The 24,164-nt window shown below is 46.8% G+C and overlaps 2 protein-coding genes across 4 annotated transcripts; both read left to right on the top strand.

Annotated features, from left to right (window-relative positions):
- The first annotated feature begins 9 nt into the window (after nt 1-9).
- On the top strand, nt 10-15,899 carry LOC142245679 (apoptosis-associated speck-like protein containing a CARD). 2 transcript variants are annotated; one of them, XM_075318604.1, is made up of 5 exons: nt 10-104; nt 9,885-10,358; nt 14,599-14,646; nt 15,377-15,415; nt 15,542-15,899. In XM_075318604.1, the coding sequence occupies exons 2-5, from the start codon at nt 10,082-10,084 to the stop codon at nt 15,796-15,798; spliced, it is 621 nt and encodes a 206-aa protein (XP_075174719.1). In that variant the 5' UTR covers nt 10-104; nt 9,885-10,081; the 3' UTR covers nt 15,799-15,899. The 2 variants fall into 2 exon arrangements, with proteins under 2 accessions (XP_075174719.1, XP_075174718.1); XM_075318603.1 differs by lacking the exon at nt 10-104 and having other exon boundaries at nt 9,847-10,358.
- Nucleotides 15,900-20,018: 4,119 nt separating this feature from the next.
- On the top strand, nt 20,019-22,263 carry LOC142246547 (apoptosis-associated speck-like protein containing a CARD). 2 transcript variants are annotated; one of them, XM_075319615.1, is made up of 5 exons: nt 20,019-20,076; nt 20,156-20,509; nt 21,153-21,200; nt 21,752-21,790; nt 21,917-22,263. In XM_075319615.1, exons 2-5 carry the CDS (start codon nt 20,233-20,235, stop codon nt 22,240-22,242), a joined length of 690 nt encoding a protein of 229 aa, XP_075175730.1. In that variant the 5' UTR covers nt 20,019-20,076; nt 20,156-20,232; the 3' UTR covers nt 22,243-22,263. The 2 variants fall into 2 exon arrangements, with proteins under 2 accessions (XP_075175730.1, XP_075175729.1); XM_075319614.1 differs by having other exon boundaries at nt 20,029-20,509.
- Nucleotides 22,264-24,164: the final 1,901 nt, after the last annotated feature.

The raw sequence follows: 24,164 nt of genomic DNA on the forward strand, positions 1-24,164 counted from the left end.
GGGACATACCCAGATAAAGTGTGATGTCACTAATATCCCACACTGCCTGCAGACTCTTCTCATGCTGCACCGGTTCTGTGGAATGCGCTACCTTGGACCATCAGGTAACTTCCCAGTGCCCACTCTAGCTTCTGTGTCGAACTAGTTCTCCATAGACTTTCAGCTAATCATGGTGGTTGTCACTATAGACAAGAAGGTACTTTAACCCCTCTATGTAGGTCACATGTAGATTGCAGGTGTAGGTTTTGGCCTCAGGAGCGGTGTATCCACCTCCAACACCAATGATTGGAGCTAGGACTGATCACTGCTTTTTGTCTGTGGCAGTGCAATTTAAGGCACAGAATCCAGGTGACGGCCATTTCAGGGGCTCATTGGGCCCATGACATAATCGAGGAATGCCGCTGTGTTGTCTGTTGAAGACCCCCATCTATTCTAGTTCTCTCATTAAGCTTATAAAATAGTTGGGTCACATAAGGGTTAATGGGAATTCCGCCACATAGAGTACTAGAATACAAGTGTCATCAGCGCCTTGGTAAACCGAATGCAGCACCTTCTAGTGGTCAGTTTGTAGAATTACATATGGCAAACAGGAATCATTTTCCCTAGAGTCCAGGTCCATGTACAGATTCTGAGGTCTCGAGTCATCATCGCTTTTCCACCTCTCAATTAGTCACTTATCTGCAAAAAATTAATCCGACCATTTGCGCCTTTCTTCAGATTGTCTTTTGTGGCTTCGCAGTCTTCTCATTTTTACATCCTTGTGGCTTTTCAAGACGTTTTACATTCATGAAATGCAACTTTTTTTTTTAAATCACAAATTTGGTGCAGCTGCACTCCACGCCTCCACCTCCGGAGCGATCCTGTGGGCAGGTTATACGGGTGAATTGTTGTGACATTTTGCAAAACATGCTACTTTTCCCGCTAAAAAGTAGAAACAAAAAAAAAGGACAATTTTGGTCTTTGTGCAAAATGAATGAATAGCGTGCGCCATCCATGTTTGCGGGTCTCACACCTCACTAAAGCCAGCTTTACACCTTACAATTAGGTATGCGATCTCGTATGCGATGTGACACGCCCAGGTCGCATATGCGATCTAATGAGATTGCACGTAGGTCGTTCATTTGCTGTCACACGAGCGTTAGTAGTCTATGTTAAATTGGTCAATTTTGTGTGCGATCCTTCAGATCATGTGTTCTGTGACGTATGCATTGGGCACCCTTTTTTTTTTTATTTATTGTCTTGACAAGCGTGTGTAATGTGTAGGGATGCGTTTTTACTATGTCATCTGCCATTCAGCTCTGCTACATGGCCGCTGACAGCAGACACAGACAGCCATGCAGCAGAGCTGAATGGCAGATGACAGCAGACACAGACAGCCATGTAGCAGCGCTGAATGGTAGTTCACAGCAGACACAGACAAAGCCGCACTGTCAGAATGAACTCGGGTGAACCTCACCCGACTTCATGGTCATGCTGCGGCTCTGTCTGTGTCGTGTCCTGATTAGCGGTCACCTGTGAAGGGCTCACCGGTGACCGCTAATCTACTGAGTAAGTGAATTGAGCAGCCCTCTCTCATATACTCACCAATCCCCGATCCCCGGCTCTGCACGGCATTCACACTGCTGCGGCGGCTTTTACTGTTTTGAAAAAGCCGGCCGCCCATTAAACAATCTCGTATTCCCTGCTTTACCCGCCCACCGGCGCCTATGATTGGTTACAGTGAGACACGCCCCCACGCTGAGTGACAGGTGTCACACTGCACCCAATCACAGCAGCCGGTGGGCGTGTCTATACTGTGTAGTGAAATAAATAATTAAATAATTAAAAAAAACAGCGTGCGGTCCCCCCCAATTTTAAAACCAGCCAGATAAAGCCATACGGCTGAAGGCTGGTATTCTCAGGATGGGGAGCTCCACGTTATGGGGAGCCCCCCACCCTAACAATATCAGCCAACAGCCGCCCAGAATTGCCGCATACATTATATGCGACAGTTCTGGGACTGTACCCGGCTCTTCCCGATTTACCCTGGTGCGTTGGCAAATCGGGGTAATAAGGAGTTATTGGCAGCCCATAGCTGCCAATAAGTCCTAGATTAATCATGTCAGGCGTCTATGAGACACCCTCCATGATTAATCTGTAAATTACAGTAAATAAACACACACGCCCGAAAAAATCCTTTATTAGAAATAAAAAACACAAACACATTCCCTGGTTCACCACTTTAATCTGCCCCAAAAAGCCCTCCTTGTCCGGCGTAATCCACAGTCCTCCAGCGTCGCATCCAGCGCTGCTGCATGGAGGTGACAGGAGCTGCAGCAGACACAGCCGTTCCGGTCACCTCCACGCAGCTAATGAAGACAGCCGCGCTATCGGCTGAGCTGTCAGTGAGGTTACCCGCTGTCACTGGATCCAGCGGTGGATGCAGCGGTGGCCGCGGGTAACCTCAGTGACAGATCACCTGATCGCGCTACTCACCGCCGCTCCGGTCAGCAACTGAGGTGAGTAGCGCGATCAGCTGAGCTGTCACTGAGGTTACCCGCGGCCACCGCTGCATCCACCGCTGGATCCAGTGACAGCGGGTAACCTCAGTGACAGCTCAGCTGATCGCCGGCTGTCTTCATTACCTGCGTGGAGGTGACCGGAGCGGCGGTGTATTCTGCAGCTCCGGTCACCTCCATGCAGCAGCGCTGGATGCGACGCTGCATCATCCTGGATTACGCCGGACATGGAGGGCTTTTTGGGGCTGATTAAAATAGTGAACCAGGGTATGTGTTTGTGTGTTTTATTTCTAATAAAGGATTTTTTCGGGTGTGTGTGTTTATTTACTGTAATTTACAGATTAATCATGGAAGGAATCTCGGGGAGACGCCTGACATGATTATTCTAGGACTTATTGGCAGCTATGGGCTGCCAATAACTCCTTATTACCCCGATTTGCCAACGCACCAGGGTAAATCGGGAAGAGCCGGGTACAGTCCCAGAACTGTCGCATATAATGTATGCGGCAATTCTGGGCGGCTGTTGGCTGATATTGTTAGGGTGGGGGGCTCCCCATAACGTGGAGCTCCCCATCCTGAGAATACCAGCCTTCAGCCGTATGGCTTTATCTGGCTAGTTTTAAAATTGGGGGGGACCGCACGCCGTTTTTTTTAATTATTTAATTATTTATTTCACTACACAGTATAGACACGCCCACCGGCTGCTGTGATTGGGTGCAGTGTGACACCTGTCACTCAGCGTGGGGGCGTGTCTCACTGTAACCAATCATAGGCGCCGGTGGGCGGGGAAAGCAGGGAATACGAGATTGTTTAATGGGCGGCCGGCTTTTTCAAAACAGTAAAAGCCGCCGGTGCAGTGTGAATGCCGTGCAGCGCCGGGGATCGGGGATCGGTGAGTATATGAGAGAGGGGGATAGACTGACATGGACAGAGAGTGAGGGACAGAGATAGTGACCGACTGACAGAGATTAGTGCATGACAGACATTGTGAGGCGCTTCAGAACGCAGCTTTTCAGCTGCGCTCTGAAGCAGACCTTTGTTAAGCTGCGGTGCAGAGCGCACACCTGCGCACATAGCATCAGACATCACAATCGTATGAGGGAAGTCACACGTTACAATTCACTAGTTTCGTACTACCAAACGTCCAATGTATGAGGAATAAACGACGTGTATGCGATCACCGTATTTTCGTTCAATATCGATCGCATGTAGGTTTCACACGCAAATACATCACGAACGATGCCGGATGTGCGTCACTTACAACTTGACCCCGACGACGGATTGAAAGATCTATTGAAGTGTGTAAAGCAGGCTTAACACTTACCTCTTTCTTTAAGTATTTCAAAATGATAATGGACGATATCTTAGAACATAACAGTAAAAACACATTTCACCCCAAACTGAGTTTTTAAAGGGGTAGGTGGATACCAAAAATGTCATTTATGTCTTCTGATGACATCCAGCTGTGGGAGAGGTAAGTGCAGTGCCGGCACACTTCATCTGTCATTGCCAGCGCAACTCATCTGTCACCGTTGGCCCACCTCTCCTGTCACTGTTGACCCACCTCTTCTGTCACCGTCGGCCCATCTCTTCTGTCACCGCTGTCCCACCTCTTCTGTCACCGCCGGACCACCTCTTCTGTCACTGTTAACCCATCTCTCCTGTCACTGTTGACCCACCTCTTCTGTCACCGCCGGCCCACCTCTTCTGTCTCCGTTGGCCCACCTCATCTGTCACCGCCGACACACCTCACCTGTCACCGCCGGCTAGCGGCTTGTTTCTCTGGAACAGGACATCATCAGAGGACGGTGATAAAAGCTGTGCAACATGTGAGGATTCACGTAGAGGGAATGCAGACTTTTTGAGCAGCCTGGAAACCCCTTTAATAATTAATAATTTTATTCATTTATATAGCGATATTAATTCCACAGCGCTTTACATACATTGGTAATACTGTCCCCATTGGGGCTCACAATCTGTATGTCTTTGGAGTGTGGGAGGAAACCGGAGTACCCGGGAGGAAACCCACACAAACACGGGGAGAACATACAAACTCCTTGCAGATGGTGTCCTTGATGGGACTTGAACCCAGGACCCCAGCGCTGCAAGACTGCAGTGCCAACCACTGAGCCACCGTGTCGCCCATACATGTAGTGCGGACGACTCTGTGTGACCCTCCACCTCAGGCCTTTGGTCACTTCACATGAGCCCAGGATCCTGTTACTACACAGGCCGACGGTCCTGTTTACCTTCTACTGATTTCTGGGTGAATATTCCTCCTGGTCCAGGCTCTATTTATCAGGCTTCGTCCACAGGCCTGTTGAACATTACCCCCTTGAGAGACAAATACATATTTTCTATTAAACCTTACAAAGGAACTAATCAAATCACACCTCAGATGTCCTTGCCTCCATGTTGGTCCACACAGGACTATCATTCATCGTGGCCCTGACTAAATACTCATTTGGGGTTGCACTCAGCACCGCTGGTCCCTCGTAGGTTCCATGGAGGCTAAAATGATCTTTCTGGTCACAGCAGACTCTGCCAGATCTAATCCCACCAAAGCGACAGTCTACTCAGCCTATCCCGATTCAGAGGCATCCTGCACAAAACACTGCGGACCGCCCTACTCCCTTGTCACAGAGCCAGAATCTCTATGGCAGCTCATCAAATCCTCCTGCAACGACTAAAAATAGAGAGACCTCCTGTGTGAGCACGCAGAGGCCTAAACCTAAGCCAGCCCCCGAGGAATGTGCCCCCGCGGAAAAAAGCAGTATGGAGATCCCGAAGACAACAGTGAGCAGGCAAGATCCAGAAAAGGAGACATTTACGGCCCGGTGTGCATTTGTAGACACCTGTGTAGAGGAGAGGAGAAATTTTTGAAGAGCAGTGGTCATTTCAGAGGTTTGTGGGCACTGGACCAGTCCAGCAAACCTCCTCTTATCTGCCGACATCCCTGATGCCTCGTCTGATTAGGCGCAGTATAACCTCATGTGTTCATGTGACGCCCTGGCCGGGCCAGGTAGTCACAAATAGGGCCCCACACAACACCCGTCCCTCACAGGTGACATCAGCCAACCTTAACACCCTAGTCACCCCCTGAGGGCTAGATGGACACACCAGGGGGTGGAACCAGGCGGTTGGAAGACGCCCACCAAGGAGTCTAAACAGCCCGGGGCGGGGAAAACAACAGATCAGTTTGAGAGCTCAAGGAGAGTGGAGGTCAGGCCTGTGTGTCAGGCCTGAAGCAAACTGACTGGTACCAGGGTAGGAACCCTGGTGCCTTTGGCTAGGAGGCAGACGGCGGTCTCCGTCTGCAGGAGTCAGGAAGACGGCTCGGTGGAACCGAGGTGGACCGGGACAGGGTTGTAGCCCGCCGGTACCGACCCGGAAACCGCAGCACACAGGGGGGTACTCAGACCCTGAAGCTAGGTCCAGAAGCGACTGGAACTGGTTAATTAACTGATTGAGGCCAGGACTAGAGGTCCTGTCCCACCCAAAGTCCCGATTGAAGGCAACAGCCCACCGAGGGGGAAAACAGGCCACCGCCAGGGCTCAGAGATCCCACGAGCCAGCATCTGCAGGCAAGGGCTCCTTAGGCCACATCCAGCAGGGAGCGGACTTCTGAAGTTGCAAGCACAGGCAGTCCACCATTACACAAAAGTGCAGGAGAAAGACAGAGACCACCAGTTGGGTGGGGGGACCAGAATGCAGCCGGCTGCGGGCACCGACCACCATCACCTTGGTTTACCAGAGACTCATGTGTTTCCTTCACTTGTGAGTACACCAGTACCCTGCGGTCGCCCATCTCCCTGCACCAGCGAATCCAACGGGTCCCGGGGCCACCATCCCTGCCCACGGAGGGGTTAACAACTTGCTGTACAACATCTCCCCCGGGTGCCCCGTAACTGCAGCGGTGGTGTCCAAAACAACCGCATACCGTGGGTGGCGTCAAGAACCTAGTACGGCCCAGCCCGTACATATACGTCCTACATCCACCACCCCCAAACCCTATTGTCCGTGGGATCCCCCAGGTTTGGAGACCCTCAAGCCACCCACCGGACCCGAGCAGCGACAGGCTGCTGGCACTGGAGCGGCACATTCATGGTACTGCAGTGCACAGGAGAACCCAGTACATGGGGCATGGGTTGGATCAGTGGTGGTGGCCGTGTCCAAAGTCTGGTGCACCAGTGCAATGATGGGCACATGGTTGTGATTATGTGGGGAAGATGCCGGCAACTAAAGTTCGCTCATGGCTGGATGGTTGGTGGTGTACCCCATGATGTTGGTGAAGGGAGGAAACAGGCGAGGCAGCAGAAGCGAACAGCAACAGATACAGGCAAACTTGGAATACGTGGAGTGCTCCACAGTACGTCCATCCAGGGAGCCTGCAGGAGTCTTATACTGACACTCCATTTCTTCCAACCCTACAAAAGGCCATGTACCAGGAGGAGACCTCCATATTCCAGTACCCTGCCAGTCTTCATTACATGTAGGTTGATGGGAATTCCCATCTTTACAATAAGATACTTACTTCCGAGATTGCACCTGCGTCCACGGCCAAGTATGTGCTCTGGTAGACTGGGGCGACTTTCCATCATGGGTGGACATTCACTACAGCCGGGTGCAGCAGGGAATATGGCCCTGAATCCTCCTCTTCTTTAAAACTGTTTTTCATGATGAACTACATTTATTCGGATAGAGCTGCTGTGCTGGCCTGCTGGAATAGAGAGCTAAATCTACTCACATCTTGTTTCCACCTACTTAAAAGGGTACTCCAGGGAGATAAAAAAAAATATTGTAATGACCATGCCCTCAAACTACAAAGAGGAGATCCATAGTCCTGATTCCCATCCTCACAGTACCTTTAATTCAGGGTAACACTGGATCTGCTCCTTGGTGCTCCCCCTACCTTCTGGGACGTTGTATCATACATCCAGTGATCTGCTCTTGGTGTCCAGTAACAGCCAGTCCCCTGATATCATCTGCTTTGGTTCTGCAGCTCCAGTGTTACCCTGAATTACAGGTATTGTGATTGTGGGGAACAGCACAATAGATCTTATCTTTATAGTTAGTTTATGAGGGAATGGCCATTTGAATTATTTTTTATCTCCATGGCATACCCCTTTAACATCAGGCAGCTAATTGATTAACTCTTTGTATGTATGCTTCATAACTCATTTGAAAACATCACAGGTATTCAGGTGTTAATAACACAATAAAAACATTAATGTGATCCCCATTCTGGGGTCTTACAGTGCAGCAACTATGACACTGCACTAGGGGTACTAATCCGAATAGGTGCTCGACATGTCGGCAGGTGGGAGGGTTGCAAAAATCTGGTTTATCGCTGACGAATAACTTGTGTTGCCGCTGAACTAAAACCCTATGAATATTTTTGTTCAGTTATAAACCTGGGTATTTGGAGGGATCACGAAAGAGAATTGTCACAAAACAGTTGAAGGGGGGGGGGGTCACAGAATTTACCGCTGCCACCAATTTTCGGATAACATGTGTTGCCGTTTTGTTCAGTTTGAAACCTGTGGATTTGGAGAGATCATGGAAGAGAATTGTCACAAACAGCCGGGTCTAAGAGGAAAACCTTTCTCCTTGCGGAGACTGACAAACTGATCTGACTGTCGGTGAGGAGACTTATAGCTGCAATGCTCCTCCGGGAAATATTCAAAATTGTCTCTTCAGGGAGGAAGGAGACAAACTCTAGCGCCACTTATTGGAAGTAGCAATCTTACGCGCACGCACACCCGCCCTCCTCTTAAAGGGCCAAAGCGCCATTTCCCAGAAATGCCTCTCAGCCTACGTCTGAGAGGCACTATGTATTTAAAGCACCCTCCCATTAGGGGAGGTGCCTGCACAACACCTTTAGTTAGTCTGTCTTCTCTCTGCTAGCTAGTTGTAAGGTTCCCAAGCTCCTGTCCCATTACCTGATCCGGAGTCTGCCTTCCCATACCTGTCTGTCCCTGCCGTGCTCACCATACCTGCCTGTCCTGTCTGCCTCAGTCATCCCATCTGTACCTGTGTCCATACTTGCGTCTGTCTCCTGTCCTGGGGGTCAGCAGCCACAGTCCCGATCATGGTCCTGTGAGTGGTACATGGCGTCTGCCTCTCGGCTGGTGCTTAGATAAGCCCCTATCACTAAACGGTAAGTGGGTCCATTCTTGCTCGCTGCCCCAGCTACAACATTGGCGGTGAGCGTTACAACTGTGGTGGGTGCCCAGCTCTCCTGTGTCTGCAAGCCACCCCCTTATAATGTAACCCTGCTTTACTCTACTCCTCTTTCTTTATGACCTGTCTGGTGGGTTCCATTGTTTTCATGATGCTGTTTGATCCCAGATGTTCGTACACAAACCTCTGAGGCCGTCACAGAACAGATGTAGTGGAGAAGGCAATTTACTAATTATGTGACTTCTGGAGGCAGTTGGTTGGTCAGGATTTTATTTAGGGGTATAAGATTACAGAGGGATGAATATAAATGCATGTCACCATTTTTAGCTTTATATTTTTTTTTTTTAAAGTACAGTGGAACCTTGGATTAGGAGCATAATTCATTCTGGGACTGTGCTTTTGAACCAAGTTACTCTTATATCAAAGCGAATTTTCCCATAGGAAATAATTGAAACACAAGACAATTCATTCCACAGCCCAAAAATATTTGCTGTATTTATACAAACTTATTACAGTAATACAAAATATATAAAATTATTACAATGCACTAATACAAAATGCTGTACAGTAAAACATTAAACTGCACTTTGGCTTACAATAAAATTGTTGGTGTGCGGGAGGTACAGTACAAGCAATGTGCTGCACTGGCTAGCAGAATGAAAGTACAATACTATATCCACAAATGCAAATTGATAGACATGCTATATAGTATATACTGTACTATACAATGGTAGATGGTATACAGTACATATGTACAGAAAGTTACCTCCAGAGCGGTCAGAACACGGTGAAAGGACATAACTGGGCTTGTAGACGGTGAGTATTTGCTCTTCTTGCAAAGCATTGCTCTTAAACCAAGTTGCACATTTGTAATAAGCTTTGCTTGTCTTTCAAAACGCTCTCAAACCAAGTTACTGTTAAACCAAAGGTTCCACTGTATTTAGAAGACCAGGTGTCATTCCCTTCACTTCACATATACTTGGACTTTGTGTTGTTATATCACATAAAATAGATTTAAGTTTGTGGGTAAAACACAAAAAAAATGTGGGAAAGTTCATGGGGTATGAATACTTGTTCAAAGCACTATATGTGGCAACATCTGGATGTGAGGCTTCCGTAGTGGAAGGTGCAGGGAGGCGGAAGTAAGTGTTGTATTGCTGGCTGCAGACCAAGAATACTCTCACTGAACTGAAATGTTTCCAGGAACTGAAGCCTGAAGACCGGGTCGGTCAGTACAACAGCCTCACCGGGTTCAGAACAACCTCCTGTATATTAACCCTTACAGCTCATTTCCTCTCGTTCTTGGAAATTGACCTGAAGGAGGAAAAGAACAGGAAGTATCGCAGTGAAACTGAAAGTAATTTGTGCAGTAAGGAGGGAATTCGTGTACTTAGGAGGGAATGGGGAAGACGGTGAGGGACGTCCTCCTCCAAGCGCTGGAGAACTTGGAAAAAAAATCCTTTAAAAAGTTTAAGAACAAGTTAAATGATTGGGATATCGAGGAGGGATATAACAAGATCCCGAGAGGAAAGCTGGAGGATGCAGACCCCGAAGACGTGGCTGATCTGATCAGAAGGCACTACAAGGATTCCTATGGCATTAAAGTGACCCTGGCTGTGCTAGAAGCCATCAATGAGAACCAGGAGGCGGAGGAGCTCCAGAAAGCCTTACAGGCGGGTAAGAGTCGGGAAATCTGGTAAGATCCTACTATAAGAGAACAATAGTATAACGGGATCCGCGGAGGGAGGGAGGGCTGCGGATATTGCAGAGCAGAGACGGGATTTAACACTTTGGGACTGTAAAACTACATGAAGATCATGTAGGACAAGTTACTCTCATATTCATTCAGCTCCAGAAGGAAGAGAACTTTCTCTCTAGAAGCTCCTAAAAGTAGTGACCCTGTAAGTCCAAGTTCAACGAACAAGAATCGGAAACAAAATCAGATATATTTATAAAAAAATCAATAGTCTTCTAAATATAACAAGCAGGTGATTGACCGCCCTCCGGTAGGGTCTAAGCTTTCACTTCGTATGATCTTGGCATGGCCACCAAACGAGACCTTGTGAGTAGTGATGACCAGGCTTCATATGATCTTGGCATGGCCACCAAATAAGACCTCGTGAGTAGTGATGAGCAGGCACTGCCATGCACGAATGATCAGTACTCGTAACTCGTGATGAGCGAGCACTACCATGCAAGGGTGTTGGTAACTAATGATGAGCGAGCACTACCATGTACGGGTGCTCTGTACTTGTATCGAGCAGTTGGAAACTTGCTTGGCCGCGACTTGTGTACAGAGTAGAATGTAAGACAATGGGGAACTCAACCTTTTTTCTGGAAGAAGTGTCCCATTGACTTCATTATACTCCTGTGCTCGAGTCTCGCCCGTCCGAGCGTCCAACGAGTACTCAACATCCGTGCATGGCAGTGCTCACTTATCACTACTCGCTTTGATGTCATCAGTGTATATGCATTATATCATATATATGTTGATAGTAACAGCGGTTGTCCACTTTGGACCAGTTCCCGCAGGCTCAGATAAGTCTACAAAAAAAAAAAAACCTGAGCTTTCCTCTGACTGAGCAGTGCGTCTCCGCCACTGCACAGGTCTCTGTTGGGCTGCAGCCAATCACTGAGTGCAGCAGCATAGGTGCTCAGCTCAGTAATTGGCTGCAGTGGTGCTGACATGATGTCATCGCTGCAGCCAAACAAAAGAGAGTGGCTTTGTGACATGAGGAGGGTAAAGCTCTGGGTTTGTTTAATATTTTGTTTTTACAAATAAAGGACTTTGAGGGCAGAAATTTGTACAAAGTGGACAACCCCTTTAAAGCAGTTAAAGCAGTAGAGAGCCCATTTTAGTAGTAAGACTTTACTAAAACTAGTGCAGATCCCAGGATCACACAACTTAGGAATTAGCACCGGACTTCTGCAGAAAGTCCAGTTTTTTGTATTGTTTTATGTCACATTTCTTGTTTCGTTTTTTTTTACGGAGTTGAGTGTTGAAAAAATTATTTTTTACATCTTGTGTTGGTGGCAACCACAGTGAGACGTGCGCCATCACTACATGGAGGGGCTCAGCAGCTGCCAGGACCTGAGAGTAACTGCTGCGATCAGAGCTAGATCTGATCGCACCCGTTTACCCACTTTAATCCAGTGATCACAGGCTCAAGGTCCCTCAGAAGAATTGAAAATAAATTAACATCTTATTAAATATCAGATAGATAACTGAATATAAAGTTTAATCACTTCCTTTTTTTCACCTAAATGAAAAACAGAAAAATGTAAAAAGGAAAAACAAAAAAAAAATGTTTCCCCCTTTTCGGCCGGTGGGACTTTGTGAAGAAATTTTGTGACCCGATCAGACTTTATTGATACCATTTTGGTATAGATAGAATGGACTTTCACAGATTTGGATATAACAAATATATTAATTTTTTAAACAAAATTTACATTTTTGAAAACTTTTTTTTCTTATTAACTTTGTCATACTATATATATAGCCAGTATACCTAGTATACTGTTACATAGCCAAGGCTCAAGTATCAAGGGCATGGCACACAGTGGCCCAAAGTTTCATGAAGAACGGAGCCCCAGCAGTGCGGCTCGGCATCCTTCTCTGTCTTCCGGTCTTCTTATTCCCTTTGGATCCGGAGGAGGCTGAGTCAAGTAGAAGCTCTCCAAATTCCCCCCTAGTAACTCTCCTGGTGCTACCAGAATGTATTAGGGGCTCCGGCCTAACTTGTGGATGCCAAACACAACACGTGTGTTTTCTATACTTGAAACACTCATGTATAGCGCTGGACATAATGAAGTCAATTTGAAGACCTCCCGTTGAGACTATTTGGAAGAACATGACTTCTAAGAAGTTGACCAGCATAAACAAAGACCTAATGGAGATATCCATGTAGTATGAGCTGCCCCCAAGAAGTTTCATGACCGTAGAGTATGCGAGATGTGGTACTACTGTCCAAGAAGCCCATTCTTTGAGCAAACAACCTTTCACTATTTTTTTCCAGTACCTGGTTACAGATTCCTGTCTGATACCCTCAAAACAAAAAATTTGTATGGCCATTGCCTTGAGAAGCATACAGTGCCGATTTGCTCTTTATGGACGTATCCCAGGGAGTTGAGGCCATACAGGAGATCTGACACCTTAAGAACCTTGTGGCTTTCCAGAAAATGACTGGTCATGAAGGGACACTACTAATGAGCAGTCCGAATATTGATGATAATGAGGAGGTTTAATACTCTTCTCCCCTTTGTATGTCTTCCCTCAGTAAAGTTTTGGGCTTGTGATCCTCTCTCAATAACCCGGAAACAGCCTTTTACAGATTGGCGTCTCTGGCTTGGCTGATGTCTCCAGTTGTCTTTTGAGGCTTTTGTAAAGAGATAATCCAAAATTGTAGTCACATATGGATGCGAAACCAGGACGATCAAGAACCAAGTAGTAGAACCAATGCCTTTGCAATGTGGTGCCGGAGAAGGAGGTTATCAATACCAGGGATGGCAAGAAGAACACACAAATCAAGCCAGACATGTCACTCGAAGCAAGGCTCACCAACCTACTTTGGACACATCATAGAAGGAGAGAAATCACTGGAGAAGGACATCATGATTGGAAAAATAGAAGGAAAAAGCATAAGAGGAAGACCAGCAACCCGATGGCTTGAGACTATCAAGAAAACGGCGAAGACCTTCGTGGACCTATCTAGGAGGAGAAGACCCTGGTGGACCTATCAAGGCTGCACAAGATCAATTTTGGACTCTTCTTTATAACCAGCTTCAGGTTTCTCATATTTGAAGGTGTCTTCTCCCAACATCAATTTTAAGATCTTTCCTCAAGTGTTCAATGTGATTGAGATCCCAATTTCAAGGGTACCAACGTGTTGGATGCAACCACAACGATGAATGTCCATCTATCTGTAGCATTGAGACCACAATCTGCCGGCCGCGCTCTTGATTTCCAAATTGCTCCACTTTTCCTCTCCATTGGCTCTTACCATTTTTCTTATTCAATAAATGCTTTCAGAAACATTGCACCTTTTGATCCTTGTAATAAATGAGAAGGTAGGAAATTAATTTTTTACAATCTTAAAGAGCACTCACAGGTAATAAAAGTTGGAAGGAGACTCACGTGACAAGTTCTGGAGGAAAAAGAAACTGGAGGGGTATAAAAACAAGGAAGAAACATAAACATGGTGCACTCAGAGAGGTTTATATTTGTACCAAATTAGGGGAAAAAAGTGGGAAAACTCTTTAAGGCTATGTGCGCACAGTGCGTTTTTGCGCGTTTTTCGGGTGCGTTTTTGGCCTTAAAACTGCAGGACTTTACTTCCCCAGCAAAGTCTATGAGTTTTCATTTTTGCTGTCCGCACACATCTGTTTTTTGTACCTGCGTTTTTGAGTTAAAAAAAAAAAATGGACATGTCAGTTCTTTCCTGCGTTTTTCTGCGTTTTCCGCCCATGCAATGCATTGGAAAAACGCAGCAAAACGCAGAGATCAAAAACGCAGCAAAACGCAGCCAAAAACGCACCAAATCGCGGCAAAAACGCATTCGTTTTTTGATGCGTTTTTTCGACGCAGGTGCGTTTTTGTGCGTTTTTAGCGGCCAAAAACGCACAAAAACGCAGCGTCAAAAAGACGCAGTGTGCGAACCTAGCCTTAATAGGTTGAACATGGACTTACAGGGAAGCTACCTATGGGTGGCGCTGTAGAGCAGGTTTCTTCCTTCTGGAGGAGAGATAATTATTATTATCTCTTAAAAAAAAAAAAAAAACTAGATTCCCCCAATATCTGCAGTCCTATGATAGGGGAAATGTATTCCCAATAGAGATCACAGCCCTGGTGTATGATTAAATAGTAGTGAGCGGTGACCGGCCCTGGACTGATCTTAGGCTTCTGTTCTTTCTTTTTCAGTGAATGATTGTACAACCACAGGGGCAGATCAAGGAGCAACATCAAGAGGTGAGCAGAGGACTGGAGTGTCCGCATAATATGTTCGAGCCCTCGGTATGACCCAGTAGGGATATAAAGCGAGAGCAGAGAGCTGGAGTAATAATGTGTGCAAAGGACGACGGCTTTCCCGGCTGTAGTGACATTATAGGACAGCGGTTCTATAAATGACACCCAACTGGTGTGGAAATAGTTTCTCCAGAAGGAAAAGGACTACATCTCTGGTGCCGCCCTTTATTGGGGGTAGCATCTTACGTGTCAATATCCACCACTTAATAAGGCTCGCGATATGACTTAAGAAGCTGAACCAGACACTCCATTTGCAGACACATGTTTCAGGGTGTTGCTCCTCCTCAGTGCAAAGCAGGAGATCTGATTTCGTGGGGTGAGAGTCCTCTGACTGGGGTGGTGACCTGGGAGCTGCGCCTCCGGTGGTGGTGAGGGTGAGACCTGCCCGACAATCCATAAAACAAATCCTTCAGAATAATGTGGGGATATTAAATACAATTCCAAAACACATGTATTATATATATAAAAATTTCACAAAAATTTTCACTGAAAAGTAACCTGGGAGCTGCACTTCCGGTGGTGGGGAGGGTGAGAACTGCCCAGACAACCCATAAACTCAATAAATAGATAAAATTTCACTAAAACTTCACTCAAAACGAACATAACATTAGATACTGTATTCATCACATTCGATGTCTGGACTGACCGCTTTTCTTTATTTATCTTTTTTCAGCACCGATTCAGGAAACATCTCCAGAAGCGACACCAGGAGGTGAGAGGAAGACGAGGGGCTCCTTATAAATCTCATCACTCTCATGGAATAGTGAAGTCACACGTCTATGTTACTGCGAGGGACGGAGGATGATCGGAAATCTGATATCTTCTGTTCTCATTACAGATCAGGAGCATTTTGTGGACAGACATCGCACTCAGCTGATACAACGGGTGTCTCCTGTGGCCCCAGTCCTGGATGATCTCCTTCAGAAGAAGCTCATATCGCAGGAACAATACGACACGGTGCGCAGCAAGACGACCCACCAGGAACAGATGCGAGAGCTCTACCAATATGTGCGATCCTTCGGGAATGAAGACAAGAATAAGCTCCTGCAATCTTTGAAAACATGTAACGGGCCGCTCATCAAGAACCTGGAGTAGGACAGAAAACTGCGCCAGACGTCAGCTCCGGGGATCAGTCCTGCACCGCTCATTCTTTCATACGTAAAACCAATCAAATAAAGGTTCCTGCATCAAATTTATTGCTGGTGTTGTCTAACTTTATCCAAATAGAAACACTAAAGCATAACATAGTCCGAGGCTACGAGAAAATAGAGGCTTCAAGAAAAAAGTGAGAAGCTATGAGAGTAAAAGTCTGACTCTACTAGAAAATAGATGCTGCGAGAAAGTAGTCTGAGACAAGAAAAAAAAGTGAGAGGCTGCGAGAAAATAGTCTAAGGTTATGAAAAAATAGTCCAAGGTTACTAGAAAATAATGGCTACAAGAAAATAGTTGGAGGCTACAAGAAAAAAAGTTCAAGGTAACGAGAAAACAATCTAAGGCACAAAAGGGTAACAATGTTTTGCTCTTGTGACATTCAGGCTCCATATTTCATTATCCTCTACAGCTTTGAGCAGGAGACGACCTTCATCTTAGGCCTGCAACACATCCATGCCGCCAGTACGTGTTTGGGACCTTTTGACACGTACCGGCGGCACGAACACACGTGCACCAATGTTACCCTATGGTAACAGGCGCACACACGTAAAGCCACATGGAACGTGTGTCCGTGTGGTTTGTACGTGTGTGCGTTGTTTTAACACGGATGACATGTCCGTGTTTCACCGGAATCATGCAGACACGGACACGCCGTCAATGGGGCCGTGTCTGCACGTACGTGACACGGACATGTTTTCCGTACAGTCCGTGTGTTTCTTCTTTTTTTAAAAATGGTGAAACTGCTCAAGACACACAGACTGTACACGGACTGCACACGGACATGACACGTACGTATCTCACGTATACACGTACATTCAACACGCACACACGGCAAGCATACGCCATCACACTCATGTCACACGTACCGGAGAAACGAACATCCAAAACGGAACACTGACCCGAAAAACGGACCGCGAGACACGGCAGTGCACATTGCTGTGTGTGATCCCCGTAGGAACGAGGAACATCTCCTTACCTACCGCCGGCCACAATGCGGAAGGAAGGAGATGGGCGGGATGTTCGTCCCGCTCATCTCCGCCCCTCCGCTTTCATTGGGCGGCCGCTTAGTGACGTCGCTGTGACGCCAAACGGACCGCCTGCTTAGAAAGGAGGCGGTACGCCGGTCACAACGACGTCGCTATGCAGGTAAGTAGTGTGACGCGGGTGCGCGATTTTGTGTGCGACGGGCAGCGATGTGCCCGTTTCGCACAAAAGATGGGGGCGGGTCGCATGCTAGCGATATCGGTACTGATATCATAGCATGTAAAGCCACCCTTACTCTCATCTATATCTTTGACTTGATGTACGCATGTTGTGCTATACTGTTTGCTGTCTCTCCACTAGCTATTACAGTATTTTAGAGGACTACGCCTCTACTATATTGGGTTACCACAGTGGAGTTAAGCGGGCTTTACACGCTGCGACATCGCTAATGCGGAGTCGTTGGGGTCACGGAATTCGTGACGCACATCCGGCCGCATTAGCGATGCCGTTGCGTGTGACACTGATAAGCGATTTTGCATCGTTGCAAAAACGTGCAAAATCGCTAATCAGCGACATGGGGGTCCATTCTCAAATCTCGTTACTGCAGCAGTAACGAGGTTGTTCCTCGTTCCTGCGGCAGCACACATCGCTGCATGTGACGCCGCAGGAACGAGGAAGCTCCCCTTACCTGCCTCCCGGCCGCTATGCGAAGGGAAGGAGGTGGGCGGGATGTTACGTCCCGCTCAGCTCCGCCGCTATTGGGCGGTGGTTCAGTGACGTCGCTGTGACGCCGCACGGACCGCCCCCTTAGAAAGGAGGCGGTTCACCCGTCACAGCGACGTCGCCGGACAGGTATGTATGTGTGACGGCTGTTGTGCGGCACGGGCAGCGATTTGCCCGTGTCGCGCAGATGGGGGCGGGTACCCACACTAGTGATATCGGGACCGATATCGCAGTGTGTAAAGTAGCCTTTACCCATTGATTGCCTTACACCCAGGCTATGCCTTCTGTGCCTCTGTAACTTTGGACACTCTGTCGTTTCCTTGCTTTTGCCTCTGGTTACCTTTATACCATCTTTTGCTACCCACACTCTAGTCTAGCCTCTCTGTCTTTTGGGGTCTCTACAGCTTTGCACATGTAGAGGTGACATTTTCCCCTTCTTCATTGCACACTTGCTCTTGGAGACATCTGATCAGCAATTTTCCCGTCTTGTCACAGATACTCAGTGGATTTGGGTCTGGACTGTGACTCGGCCGCTCACACACAGGAATATGCTCTGATCTGAACCCTCCATTGTAGCTCTGCAGGATGTTTAGGGTCGTTGTCCTGCTGGAAGGTGAACCTATGCCCCAGTCTCACGTCTTCTGCATCTTTTACCAGGTTTCTTCCAGGATTGCTTTGTATTTAGCACTATCCATCTTCCCATCACCTTTGACCAGTTTCCCTGCCTCTGCTGAAGAAAAGCTTCCCCACAGCAGGATGCAGACTCCCCCATGTGTGACGGTGGGGAGGGTGTTTTCAGGGTGATGTTTATTTAGTTTTTTGCCACACATAACATTTTGCATTTAGCCCAAAAAGTTTTACTTTGGTCTCATCCAATCAGAGACCCTTCTTCCACATGCTCAGTGGCCTCTACACAGTTTTATGCAAACTACAAACAGACCTTATGGCTTTCAAAACGGTCTTTCTTCTTGCCACTCTTCCATACAGGGCAGATTTGTGGAGTCTATGACTAATAGTTGTCCTGTGGACAGATTCTCCTCCTGAGCTGGGATCTCTGCGACTCCTCTAGTGACCATGGACCTGTCGGCTGCTTCTTTCATTAGTGCTCTTATTCTTGGGATGTCAATTTCGGTGGATGCCATGGCTTGGTGGGTTTGAAGTTGTGTCTTAAGGCCGCTTTACACACTGCGATATCGGTACCGATATCGCCATCGTGCGTACCCGCCCCCATCGGTTGTGCGACACAGGTAAATCTCTGCCCGTGTCGCACAACATCGCCTGGACCCGTCACACGGACTTGCCTTCCCTGCAACGTCGCTGTGACCAGTGAACCGCCTCCTTTCTAAGGGGGCGGTTCGTTCAGCGTCACAGCAGTGTCACTGAACCGCCGCCCAATAGAAGCGGAGGGGCGGAGATGAGCGGGACAAACATCCCACCCACCTCGTTCCTTCCGCATTGTGGCCGGGAGGCAGGTAAGGAGAGGTTCCTTGTTCCTGCGGTGTCACACGGAGCGATGTGTGCTGCCGCAGGAACGAGGAACAACTTCGTTACTGCTGCAGTAACGATATTTGAGAATGGACCCCCATGTCGCCGATGAGCGATTTTGCACGTTTTTTGCGACGATGCAAAATCGCTCATAGATGTCACACGCAACGGCATCGCTACAGCGGTCGGATGTGCGTCACCAATTCCGTGACCCCAACGAGATCGCTGTAGCGATCTCGTAGCATGTAAAGCCCGCTTTACTCCTTACATTTGTGGATGATGGATTGATCAGTGCTCCATGAGATGTTCAGAGCTTGGGCTGTATTTTATAACCTAACCCTGCTTTACTCTTCTCTTTATCCCTGAAGTGTGCTGTGTTCCTTGGTTTTCATGATGCTGTTTCATCTCTAACCTGTCTGGGGTTCTCCTTGGTTTTCATGATGCTGTTTTATCTCTAACCTGTCTGGGGTGCTCCTTGGTTTTCATGATGCTGTTTTATCTCTGACCTGTCTGGTGGGCTCCTTGGTTTTCTTGATGCTGTTTGATCTCTAATATTCTCACACAAACCTCTGAGGTTTCACAGAACAGCTGTAGTTCTACTGAGAGGAAATTACACACAAATGGACTCAATTTACTAATTAGAATTAGGGTATTTCTGGAGACAATTGGTCACACTGCATTTTATTCATGGGTATAAGCTACAAGGGGCTGAATATATATGCAGGTCACAATTTTTAGATTTATAATTTTAAAACATTTAGAAAACCAGGTGTCATTCCTTTTACACTTCACAAATACTTGCTAACAGTGTAGGTATTTCATAAAATCCCAATAAAGTAGATGTAAGTTTGTGGGTACAACATGATAAAAATGTGGGAAAGTTCATGGAGTATGAATACTTTTTCAAAGCACTATATGTTGCAACATCTGGATGTGAGTCTTCTCTAGAGGAAGGTGCAGAAAGGCGGAAGTGTTCTATTACTGGCTGAAGACCAAAAATACGCTTACTGAAGTCTGAAGACCGGGCCGGTCAGTACAACAGCCTCACCGGGTTCAGAACAACCTCCTGTATATTAATCTTTACAGCTCATTTTCCTCTCGTTCCTAGAAATTGAACAGAAGGAGGAAAACAGGAAGTACCGCAGAGAAACTAAAAGTAATTTGTGCACTAATAATTAGGAGGGAATGGGGAAGACGGTGAGGGACGTTCTCCTCCAAGCGCTGGAGAACTTAGAAAAAAAATCCTTTAAAAAGTTTAAGAACAAGTTAAATGATTGGAATATCGAGGAGGGATATAACAAGATCCCGAGAGGAAAGCTGGAGGATGCAGACCCCGAAGACGTGGCTGATCTGATCAGAAGGTATTACAAGGATTCCTATGGCATTAAAGTGACCCTGGCTGTGCTAGAAGCCATCAATGAGAACCAGGAGTCGGAGAAGCTCCAGAAAGCCTTACAGGCGGGTAAGAGTCGGGAAATCTGGTAAGACAATCTTACAATAAGAGAGGAATAGTATCAGGAGGATCCCCGGAGGGAGGGAGGGATGGCTGCGGATATGGCAGAGCAGAGACGGGATTTAAAGGAAACCTGTCTGGTCCTGTATTATACACCCAGAACCAAGAGCAGCTCTGGGAACATATTTCTAATCCCTGCCTAAAAGTCCCAGCCTATAGTAGCATAGATAAAGGGATCTTTAGAAAAAGTATCTCTAAAGATCCTTTATGATATGCTAATGAGGCCAGGGTCTAGTCGAAAAGGGTGTTCGCTCCCTTGGCTAGTCCGTGCGCTCATAGAGATGGGTTATATTTGTACAAAATTAGTGGGGAAAAGTGTGAAAACTCTTAATGGGTTGAACATGGACTTACATGGAAGCTGCCTATATAGGTGGCACTGCAGAACAGGTTTTTTCCTTCTGGAAGAGAGCTGATTTGCATAGTTTTATCTCTTTAAGAAAAGCTAGATTCCCCCAATATCTGCAGTCCTAGGATAGGGGAAATGTATTCCCAACAGAGATCATAGTGCTGGTGTATGAGGATGGCTTCCTCCATAGTAGTGAGCAGTGACCGCCCTGGACTGATCTCAGGCTTCTGTTCTTTGTGTTTTCAGTGACTGATCGTACAACCACAGGGGCAGATCAAGGAGCAACATCAAGAGGTGAGTAGAGGACTGGAGCGTCCGCACAATATGTCCGATCCCTCAGTATAACCCACTAGAGCTATGAAGTCACGGAGCAGAGAACTGGAGTAATAATGGGTGCAGAGGACGATGACTTTCCCATCTGTGGTGACATTATAGGACAGCGGTTCTATAAAAGACACCCGACTATTGTGGAAATAGACGACTCCATCTCTGGATGGGGCAGCATCCTACAAGTCAATATCAACCATTTAATGAACTTCACGACATGACTTAAAAAGCCGGACCAGACACTCCTTTACAGACACATGTTTCAGGGTATGGCTCCTCCTCAGTGCAAAGCAGGAGATCTGATTTTGTGGGGTGAGAGTCCTCTGATTGGGGTGGTGACCTGGGAGCTGCGCTTCCGGTGGTGGGGAGGGTGAGAACTGCCCAGACAACCCATAAACTCAATAAATAGATAACATTTCACTAAAACTTCACTCAAAACGAACATAACGTTAGATACTGTATTCATCACATTCGATGTCTAGACTGACTGCTTTTCTTCTTTTTTATCTTTTTTTCAGCACCGATTCAGGAAAGATTTCGGGGAGCAACACCAGGAGGTGAGAGGAAGATGAGGGGCTCCTTATAAATCTTACCAATCTCATGTAATAGTGAAGTCACTCGTATAAGTTACTGCGAGGGATGGAGGATGATCGGAAATCTGAGGTCTTCTGTTCTCATTACAGATCAGGAGCATTTTGTGGACAGACATCGCACTCAGCTGATACAATGGGCATCTGATATGACCCCACTCCTGGATGATCTCCTTCAGAAGAAGCTGATATTGAGGGAACAATATGTCAGGGTGCTCAGCAAGATGACCTCCTCAGATCGAATGCAAGAGCTCTACGAATATGTGCGATCCTTCGGGAATGAAGACAAGGATACGTTCCTGCAATCTCTAAAAAGGCACAATGGGATGCTCATCAAGCATCTGGAGGAGGAAGAACGGATGCGTGCCGAACATCAGCTCCGGGGATCAGTCCTGCACCGCTCATTCTTTCATATATAAAAGCAAAGAAATAAAAATTCCTGCATCAAATTTATTGTTGGTGTTGTCTCACTTTATGCAAATAGAAACAGTAAAGCATAAAATAGTCTGAGGCTACGAGAAAATAGAGACTACGGGAAAATAGTCGTAGGCTATGGGAAATACATGATGAGCAAAAGGGTAACAATATTTTACACCTTTGCCTTTCAGGCTCCATATCTCTTCATCCTCTACAGCTCCGAGCGTGAGACGACCTTCATTTTATAGACAATCATCTTGGCTGTATCATACATAAATGTGACTAGCAGCTATTTAGGATATGATTAGTGCAGCAGATTCTTGTCAAGTCGCTGCATTGTTACTGTTTTGCTCCTTTTTCTTCCTGTATACTACAAATTACAACCTGTTCTCACATTCCCTAATAGCTCAGTGTGTTATTAGGTTGATTCCCAAGTGCCTGGTCATTGGTTCGAATCGAGGACCCTCTATAAAGAAAATTTCCCAAGAAAAGAGAGCCAGCATCATCCAGCTCAGCGATAGCGGTCTCTCAACCAAGAAAATTGCCAAACTGCATCATGTGAGGCCATGACAGGGGGAAGAAAAAGAAATGAAGTCCATCCAACCATTCAAAAGCCAAGAGGTGACGCCCAGACAGAATACCGGAATCACCAAGTCACTCATCACAAGGTCTATCAGTTCTGGTGACACCCGGCAGTGGAGGCGGCTCATCTGCTCCATAATAGTGACATCACAGACGTCCATGAAGCACCAAGCGACGCGTGTTACACAAGTCTGGAATGGTGGCCCCGAAACAAGGTGAAGAAGCCTCAACTTCAATATCATCATAAGAAGCGTCGGCTCGAGTTTACAAAAAAGTATGAAAACTGGGAGATTGGAAACAGGTGATTGGGAGTGAAGAAATAGAAGTTAATAGATGGCACTGATGGGAGTGATGGGAGCAAATGGGTCTGGAAGAAACAAGGGAAAAAGGGGCTAACTAAAATTGAAGGAACTATCAATTTCAATGTAAGAAGCCTGAAGATATGGGGTTGTTTCACAGTAAAAAGGCATTTGTCACGGGGCATGTAATGATAGGACAGGGGCCCCTAAGCTGGCCCTCAGACTCGAGACCATGCTCTGTCCCTTATCTCGGAGGTAGGCATTATTATAGCCAGGTCTGAGCCCCCAGCGTGACCCTGACTTCTGACCAAGCCCTGATCTTACTCCCACTATTACACCCTTGGGCGTACCGGTAAACACAATAACAAAACCCCACAGAAACAATATGGACAGGGCAGAACGAAAACTCGTATACACTACACTCAAACACAAAGGAGAGAGAAAATGTGTACAGGAGAATAAAGAAAAGGGAAGAAAATAACTACACAACAGGAGAACAATCACTCAAAGATCACTTTACAGATCACCATAAACATGTTCACATAAAGGACGGGGATTGCTGGAGCCTATGCTGAAGCGATCATCGGTACATACTGGATGAAAACCGTGCCTTAAATAATAAGGAGGCAGCTACACGTGGCAAATAGCAACCTGAGCTCCTAGTTCCTGCTCTCCAGTCTGCAGGAATTAACTCCTGCAGAGCTGAAGACTAGTGGACCTGAAGCAGCCAATGCCCAGCTCTGGCTGAACAATTCTGAAGCCCTAGGATGCTTGTCAGAATCTATACACGCCACTGTGCCACAAACTGCGTACAGAGCCGAACATCGCATGACATCATTGGATACTTGACCAGGATGGATGGTGGTCTCAATGTGGAGCTATATGTGAGGATCCTTCAAGACGAGTTACTTCATACATTCAAGTATTATATGTATAAAAAGGATGACAGTGTCCAGCAGGAGAATGACCCAAAGCATACGGCGAGATTGGGGAAGACATGGGTCAATGACAGTGAAGTAGAGGAGCTGGATTGTTCTCAAAGT

Source organism: Anomaloglossus baeobatrachus, chromosome 7, assembly GCF_048569485.1.
Source record: "Anomaloglossus baeobatrachus isolate aAnoBae1 chromosome 7, aAnoBae1.hap1, whole genome shotgun sequence".
In the NCBI taxonomy this organism is placed as follows: domain Eukaryota; kingdom Metazoa; phylum Chordata; class Amphibia; order Anura; family Aromobatidae; genus Anomaloglossus; species Anomaloglossus baeobatrachus.

Bases quoted from the DNA above. Each gene is read 5' to 3' on its own strand.
- LOC142245679 (XM_075318604.1), top strand. From the start codon at position 10,082: ATGGGGAAGACGGTGAGGGACGTCCTCCTCCAAGCGCTGGAGAACTTG. The intron at 14,647-15,376 runs GTGAGCAGAGGA...ATCTTTTTTCAG, and splicing joins TCAAGGAGCAACATCAAGAG to CACCGATTCAGGAAACATCT. The intron at 15,416-15,541 runs GTGAGAGGAAGA...TTCTCATTACAG, and splicing joins TCCAGAAGCGACACCAGGAG to ATCAGGAGCATTTTGTGGAC.
- LOC142246547 (XM_075319615.1), top strand. From the start codon at position 20,233: ATGGGGAAGACGGTGAGGGACGTTCTCCTCCAAGCGCTGGAGAACTTA. The intron at 20,510-21,152 runs GTAAGAGTCGGG...TTGTGTTTTCAG, and splicing joins CCAGAAAGCCTTACAGGCGG to TGACTGATCGTACAACCACA. The intron at 21,791-21,916 runs GTGAGAGGAAGA...TTCTCATTACAG, and splicing joins TCGGGGAGCAACACCAGGAG to ATCAGGAGCATTTTGTGGAC.